Source organism: Podarcis melisellensis (assembly GCF_964234715.1).
Source record: "Podarcis melisellensis genome assembly, chromosome: 8".
NCBI lineage: Eukaryota > Metazoa > Chordata > Lepidosauria > Squamata > Lacertidae > Podarcis > Podarcis melisellensis.
The window spans coordinates 13,028,272-13,036,162 of record NC_138540.1 but is presented as its reverse complement, the minus strand read 5'-3'; the positions used below and the strand labels follow the sequence as shown (position 1 = coordinate 13,036,162).

General features: G+C 49.0%; 1 protein-coding gene across 1 annotated transcript in view; it reads right to left on the bottom strand.

Annotated features, from left to right (window-relative positions):
• Positions 1 to 348: 348 nt before the first annotated feature.
• Positions 349 to 7,891, bottom strand: part of MTHFR (methylenetetrahydrofolate reductase) — a 34,183-nt gene continuing 26,640 nt past the window's right edge. The window contains exons 8-10 of the mRNA XM_081921752.1: positions 3,968 to 4,126; positions 2,527 to 2,646; positions 349 to 1,188 (exon numbers count right to left, since the gene is read on the bottom strand). Coding sequence (XP_081777878.1) covers positions 991 to 1,188; positions 2,527 to 2,646; positions 3,968 to 4,126 — 477 coding nt within the window. The 3' untranslated portion in view covers positions 349 to 990. The remainder of the gene's footprint in view (positions 1,189 to 2,526; positions 2,647 to 3,967; positions 4,127 to 7,891) is intronic.

The following is a 7,891-nucleotide window of genomic DNA, read 5'->3' as shown; positions in this document are numbered from 1 at the left end:
AAAATGGTGCCTGGCATTCCAACAGCTTAAAAAAAGTCTGCCCCCACCCCCACCAGGAACCCCTAATGTAGAGTTTGGCAACAATATCACAAGAAACTATGCCCACAAATGGGCAGAGTCATGTCGGTGTTATGCTTTGTTCCGCCATCTTGATTCAAAATGGCATCCAGTACCCATATGTTTCTGCCCCACAAGTCCCCAATGGACACCAGCCATGGGTGTTTGAGGGGGGAAAGGAACCACGTTACCATAACTCCCTGCATTCACCGCAATGTGCCCAACCACACTGATACAACGTGAGTCCCTTCTCTCTCTCGTTCAACACATTTTTTAAAAGGCAAGTCAACGTAGGCATCAACTACATTTTATTTCATTCCGATTTCACTTCTCTCCTTCCCTTTACAAGCATTTTAAATACTTCCCCCTCCCCTGCAAGAGAAAACGTGAAGACGCAGGAAGGAGACCACGATCCTGCGCCTTTATAATAAAATAAAAACAAAATAAATAGCCGGCCACACACTGCGGCTCCCCAGAGGAGGGCAGTTGCGTCACAGGCAGTTGGGCTCATCCTGATTTTCTGCAACTCCCGTTCTGAACTAGAGGCTTGTGAAGCCGTCAGTCTCATCGATCAGAGGGTGTGCACTGAAGCAGCAGCTGAAAGCTTTCTTTTTTAGAGTGCAACCCAGAAACAAGGGGGGTGGGCCAGATAGAGATTTGGGGTTGGGGTGGGGATAAGGATTTCTAGCTGCCATTAGTATAAGGGCGAAAGGGATTGTAGCAATCCAAGAAGGGCTCAAAAACATCCTCCGAGTCTTTTGGATCAGAAGGGAGATGCGCCTGTCTTAACTGGCCTCCCGCTCTGAAGGCAATGGGGGGAAATTCAGCCAATGGCGCCCCCTAGAGGAGTGTCTGGGCCACTGTGGTTCCAACCTCACATCCCTAAGGGATGCTGCCAGCCAAATCTGGGAGGCTGTGTGCCTTTTGTTCCGTTCACGGTTCCGCCGGACAGTTCAAGAGCGTGTGCATGTCTTCCAAGACCTGCCAGAGGCAGCTGTCCAGGGGGAAGTCATTGTCCACCAAGTTGACCAGGTAATAGTTGTCGTGCATGTACTGGATGATCATGCGAGAGGGGGACTCCTCTTCGTACAGCTTGGCCCACTGCTCGATCCACAGGGCAAAGGCCTCATCCTGTCCGAGGGGGGCAGAGAGAGAAAAAGGGTCACACTTAAAAACAACTTTGGGTGGGAGTGCAGGAGGAACTATGGGAAACAAATTATTATTATTATTAATTATTATTATTTATTGAATTTATATACCGCCCTATACCCGGGGGTCTCAGGAATAAAATCAAGATATAAAACCACAAAATACATTTAAAAAAAATAATTCAGGGCCTAGGAAGCAAATCAGATCAACCAAAGGCCTGCACTAAAAGGGAACGTTTTTGCCTGGCGCCTAAAGGTGTCTAATGAAGGCGCCAGGCGAACTTCCCCGGGGAGAGCATTCCACAGAATTCCACAGATGGGGAGCCACTGCAGAGAAGGCCCCGTTCTCATCTTGCGACCCTCCGGACCTCTTGAGGAAGAGGCACATGAAAGAGGGCCTGGTGCCTTCATTATACATCTTTAAATGCCAGGCAAAAATGTTCCTTTTTAACCAGGCCTTTGGCTGATCTGTTTGACATCCTATACTAAGGTTACCAGATTTTTTTCAATGAATCCAGGGACACTTTTCAATTTCAGTAGGAATGATAGGATTTTGTCAGGGGACTGATTTGTAAATCTGGGGACTGTACATGGGAAAACGGGGACGTCTGGTAACCTTATCCTATACCCTTTTAAAATGTGGCTCTTTTCTGAGTAGGGTGTTATTGGGTGGTTGTTTTTATTCTGATTATATATGTTATGATCTTTTCTGTGAACTGCCCTGAGACCTCCGGGTATAGGACGGTATATAAACTCAATCAATCATCATCATCATCATCAGGGGTCAGCAAACTTTTTCAGCAGGGGGCCAGTCTACTGTCCCTGAGACTTTGTGGGGGGCTGGACTATATTTTTTGGGGGGGGAATGAACAAATTCCTATGCCCCACAAATAACCCAGAGATGCATTTTAAATAAAAGGACACATTCTACTCATGTAAAAACACGCTGATTCCCGGGCCATCCACGGGCTGGATTTAGAAGGCAATTGGGCTGGATCAGGCCCCCGGGCCTTAGTTTGCCTACCCATCATAATCGATGGGCCACTGCTCTGATCCAGCGGGTTCTTATGTTCTTATGACTTGATACAGACCTATGAGTTCACTGAACCTGTGCAGGCAAAAGTGGGGGTTGTACCCCCAACTTGTTATTAGAGGAGCAGAGGTACCCCGGTACCACACGTTCTAGGACATAGTAATTGGCACCTTGTACTTCTGTTCACATACATTTTCCACAGAAATTTACCAAAGCCCCAGATCTGTACCAACAGGCTAAGAGTTTCCTGGGTGTTTGGAGCAGGGCAGGGAACAATAACCCTCTTACCTTCCAGTACATGAAGCTAACCGGGTCTACAACCGTCGGCTGAATGATCTCTCTGCCGGGGAAGATGCCCCACGTTACGGCGTTGGGTTGCATTTCATGCGCGTTGGTGATGTTCTCACCCTACCGGCGGGAAACAGGAAAGTGTTTAGAAGGAAGAGAAAGAAATGGGGTGCATGCAGCCTGGAAACAGCTGCATCACGGTTTTGCATAAACCTGTTAACTTGCTGCCAGGCCTGTACAGATCTCAAGATGCAGGTGGTGCTGTGGTCTAAACCATTGAGCCTCTTGGGCTTGCCGTTTGGAAGGTCGACAGCTCGAATCTCCACCACAGGGTGACCTTCCGTTGCTCTGTCCTAGCTCCTGCCAACCTAGCAGTTCGAAAGCACACCAGTGCAAGTAGATAAATAGGTACTGCTGCAGCAGGAAGGTAAACAGCATTTCCATGCGCTCTGGTTTCCGTCACGGTGTCCCGTTGCACCAGAAGCAGTTTAGTCCTGCTGGCCACATAACCGGAAAGCTGTCTGCGGACAAATACCGGCTCCCTCAGCCTGAAAGCGAGATGAGCTCCGCAACCCCATAGTTGCCTTTGACCGGACTTAACCGTCCAGAGGTCCTTTACTTTTTTTCTTTTTCTTTTTTACAGATCTCAGGCCCAACTGAACAGGCCTCGGCCCAGTATACCTGAAGGAGCGTCTCCACCTCCATCGTTCTGCCTGGACACAGAGGTCCAGTGCCGAGGGCCTTCTGGTGGTTCCCTCATTGCGAGAAGCAAAGCTACAGGGAACCAGGCAGAGGGCCTTCTTGGTAGTGTCACCCACCCTGTGGAACACCCTCCCACCAAATGTCAAAGAGAAAAATAACTACTAAACTTTTAGAAGACATCTGAAGGCAGCCCTGTTTAGGGAAGCTTTTAATATTTAATAGGTTATTGTATTTTAGTGTTCTGTTGGAAACCGCCAGGAGTGGCTGGGGAAATGGGCGGGGTATAAATAATAAATTGTTGTTGTTCTTCCCTGCATCCAACCGGGTGAAGTAAACCCAGAAAACTCCTCCAGGGAATGATATGCCCAGCTGATCAGATTCTCTGGCTAAACAGGAGGCCATAAGGAGGGGTCATGAACCCAAAGCCCATTGTCCTAGCAGAGGCTGAACAATTCTCAAAATATTCTCTAGAGTTCACAAGCAGAGGGTTTGCTCCCCACATCCGCTCTCAGTTCAAGCATCCCAAGTTTCCACGGAAACGTTTTCCCTGCCAGCCTACCAGAGGAAGGACGAGTTCTCCTAGGCAGTCAGAATCTCGGAGGCCCCCTCACAAATTATCTCCCAATTTTCTTTCAAGATCAAATCAATATTATTTTGATCCGTTGTTGAGGGGCCCCTAGGCTCATAGGCCAGTGCCCAGTCTGTCTATTTGGTAATCTGGCACTGAGGAAGAACACACCTTGACGTTGACAATGTGGTAATTCACTCGCTGGCCGTAGTTCTTCAGCACTGTTTGGAGGGCTCTGACGTTCTCGCTGGAGGTGAAGAACTCCAGGTAAGCCTGGAAGGAGTCAAGAGAGGAGATGTTGACACCAGAGAATCCCGGCAATGGCACAATTTAAATGCTTAAATTATCGGGGGGGGGGGGGAGAGCAGAAAATACTTTTTATGTATGCGACGACAGCCACCCGGATGTTACTGACACAGAGATGGAAAGAAGACAAAGTCCCTAATAGGGAACCCAGAACAATGGCGTGCAGGGCCTTATATAAAATTTTAAATTCCCTGCCCTGTCACTCAAGACCACCCCTCCATACATCATACATACATCACAGAAGGGGTGTAACCCAAGACCAGCCCCCACAAACATCATACCTACATCACAGAAAAGGCGGTCTACAACAGAAATTTGAAGGCTGTTGTTTTTCCTGTCTGCCAGGTTATCTGATAATGCCTTATCTGATTGCCTTTCCTGGTAGTCTGGCCATTCCTTTGAGATGGTGATTACCCAATTCCTAAGACAATGGGAAGGTTCCCTCACCCCCTCCCTCCTTGCAGAGAAAACATTTGGTCAGTATGGGAGTCCAAATGGTTTCAGGACAGTCTTCCTGTGCTGATCTATGTACGTGCTTGGTTGGTACATTTATGAACACCAGATCCAGAGGCACACAGAACGCCATCACCAATCAACCACACCAGACCCAAACCCAGACCCTCTCCACAGATAAATTACAGACACCATCCAGTAGCCAAACCATGGTGGCACCTCCGGATGCTGCACCCCCCTGCAATCCCTACACAGATCTGGCTGACACAGGCCACAAAACCACAGCTCGCCCCTATACACGAAGCCAAGCCAGAGCACAACTAAGTGCAGTACAGCCATCTTCTCAGAAAAACTCTTCACAAAGTTCAAGAGGCCAAGACACAAAGACTTTAGCAACTAATCCACACCTAATGACCCACCTAAGTGGTACTCAGGATATCACTCAAGAAATCACTCAAGATATCCCTCAAGTAATTAAGGAACAAAAGAAGAAAAGGCACACTAGCCTGGGAACTTCCTCTCTGCCCAGAACATTGGAGGCTATACACCACACCCCCTCAACAGTATTTATAGGAACTCAAACACTGAGATCCTGCTCTGTTCCAGTAACAAGAAGCCGAAAGCACCAGCCTGAAGATGACGAGTGAGACCTCGTCGAAACGTCGCCTAGACACCCCAACTTTTACACGGGAAGACACCCGAGGACACCAAAACCTGCATATATATATATATATATATATGAGACCTTAAATTTTACTATTACAATAGTACTGCTTGGCTGTCCCTTTCTTGGACTGTGATTGTGTTAAATCAAGTTTGCTCTACTTCAGTGTTTCTACTACCATGTGGAGCAGAGCAGCTTAGAAACACCAACGCCGGTTGCCTCTCTGAAGAAAAAGACCCTCCTCCCCGCCCCCCAGTTCATACTGGGATTAGCTTTGGGGCACTGAGCAAAAGTCTCACTTGACCTTAATCTTATTTGGATTAAGAGAGAAGGGAGACGGTACCAAAAAAATAATAATTGAAGAAGTTGATCCAAAACCTGGATATTATTAAGGAATGTTTTTTTTTTGTTTCAACGGAAAGGTAAACTAGATAGACTGGGTTTCTCATTGTGGTCAGAGTTTTAAAAAAGGGGGAAGGGGTGTGTGGCGAAGATCAAGAGGCTGCTTTCGAAAGGAAGACAAATAATACAAGAGCTCTGGTGTCTCACTGGGAGGGGAGCAATTTCGCAGCAGGGGTCGCCGTTTAATGGGGGCTGCCGACACAGCGCCCCATGGGCTCAAAATGAGAGCTTTTGAAATCCGCAGCCCTGCAGCCTTTTGTCTCGCAAACAGGGGATCTGCTAGCCCCCTGCTAGCATTGCTTAATCACCCCACCGCTTGCTTTGTAGCCAGCTGGCGCTGAGGATCACAGCTCCCCCCACTATTTACTCACTCATTGTAAGGGGCTTGTCACACACACACACACACACACACACACACACACACACACACACACACACTGCCCTGTCCCCACACTTCAATATTTCTGAGGCGGGGAATCTTTATTTTCCTCCACTGCTTCTGACACCTGCCGGCACCGAGTGGCCAGACTTCTTTGATTTAGCCGGCCTTGGCTACGCCCTGCCGCTTGAGAACTGCTTGGGCCATAGCTGTCAACTTACAGATTTGAAAATAAGGGACCAGCAGCCTTGAAAATAAGGGACCAGCAGCCAAAATAAGGGATTTTAGTCAACCAACTGAAATACGAAGTTAAAAGGGACCAGATAATTTTGGAGAGCAGCGCCAGTTTTTAGCCCTTCGTTTCCAGAGGTTGCTGCTCAAGACACCAGCCGATGAAACACTGCAATTAAAGAACTACAAGCAGCAACCACTTTTCGCGCAAAACGAAGTCCAAGCTACGAAGATGCTGCTGCAGTTCTGTATCTTTTCTCTCGTGCTACATCTGCAGCTCTCAATTCCATCAGGCAGGGCGGGAGGAAGGGGGGGGGGGAAATAGCGCCCAAAGTAAACCCACAGATCAGACCATCTATGCTAGTCTACCACTACAAATCTATGGGAGAACGGCTTGAGGTCCTTCCCTTGTAGCCCTTGGAACACCTCCCACGCCTCCGCCTCCTCCTCCTCTTCCTCCTCTCTCTCAACTGCTTTCTCTATGGTTGCCCTCGCTCTCCTCTCAAGGCTCCTCAGCAATTCATAGGCCATGCCAGGCTGCCCATCTCATCCGGGTCCTTCGGCGGTGCAGCATCAGTATGGCCTAGTGGGAGCGGGAGCGGTGGTGACAGGCAGAGGGGAGGCCCCAGGCAGAGACGCTCAGTTTGGCGGCCGCGAGAAGGATGGCAGCAGTAGGGCCCGAGGCTCCCGCCAGTCCCGGTGGGGAGGGACTCCCAGGGGCTGAGGCTGGTGAGAGGAGGCCGGAGGGGGGCAGGCCGGGCAGCCAAGCAACACAGTTGGAGCCTCCCTGGCCGCAGGGAGGGAGGGAGAGGAGCTGCTTCCTTTGAAACCCGGGAAACTTAAGGGACATTCATCAATAAGGGACAGCAGCAGGACAGGGCACTGGGATAAGGGACTGTCCCTCCAAATAAGGGATGCTTGACAGCTATGGCTTGGGCCAAGTTACAGTTACAGAGCTAAAGGACGAGGGGAGGAGCCATAGCCCAGTGGCAGAACACCTGCCTGGCATGCAGAAGGCCTTGGGAACCAGATTGAACCCTCAGCAATCTCCAGGTCTGCCTGGGAGAGAGTCTGGTCTGAAACGTCAGAGAGCTGCTACCAGTCCGCATAGATGAGACTGAGCTGGACAGAGCAACGGCTTGACTAAACAGAACACAGTTTCCTATGTCCCAGTGTCTAAAGAGAAGGGTTGAAAGGACCTGTTGATGGCATTTTACCATTGCACTTTGGAGAGTGCATTATGGTCTGTGTGTGTGGTTTGGGAAAAACAGGGGAAAAACAATGCTGTCCGGGGTTGTAAAGACTGCAGAGAGAATAATTGGCTGCACTCTTCCCACCTTGGATCAAATCTATGCTGCCAGGTGCCACAAGAAAGCAGCAGAGATAGTGCAGGATAGTGCGCACCCCGGAAATGATCTCTTTCAGCTTCCACCTTCTGGAAGAAGGTACAGGGTTATAAAGACTAGGACTTACTTCCAGGTTTTCGGCGTTTGAGAACTAAGGCGTTTGAGAACCAAGGTACCACTGTATATGACTTCATGTTAAAAGACAACTAACTTCCTGTGTTCCTATCCCTACTGAGCGATGTATACCATTTCCTGAAACCGGACCCTGAACAGCAGCCTATACACATGTCAAACAAATCTACCTTCCTAATTTG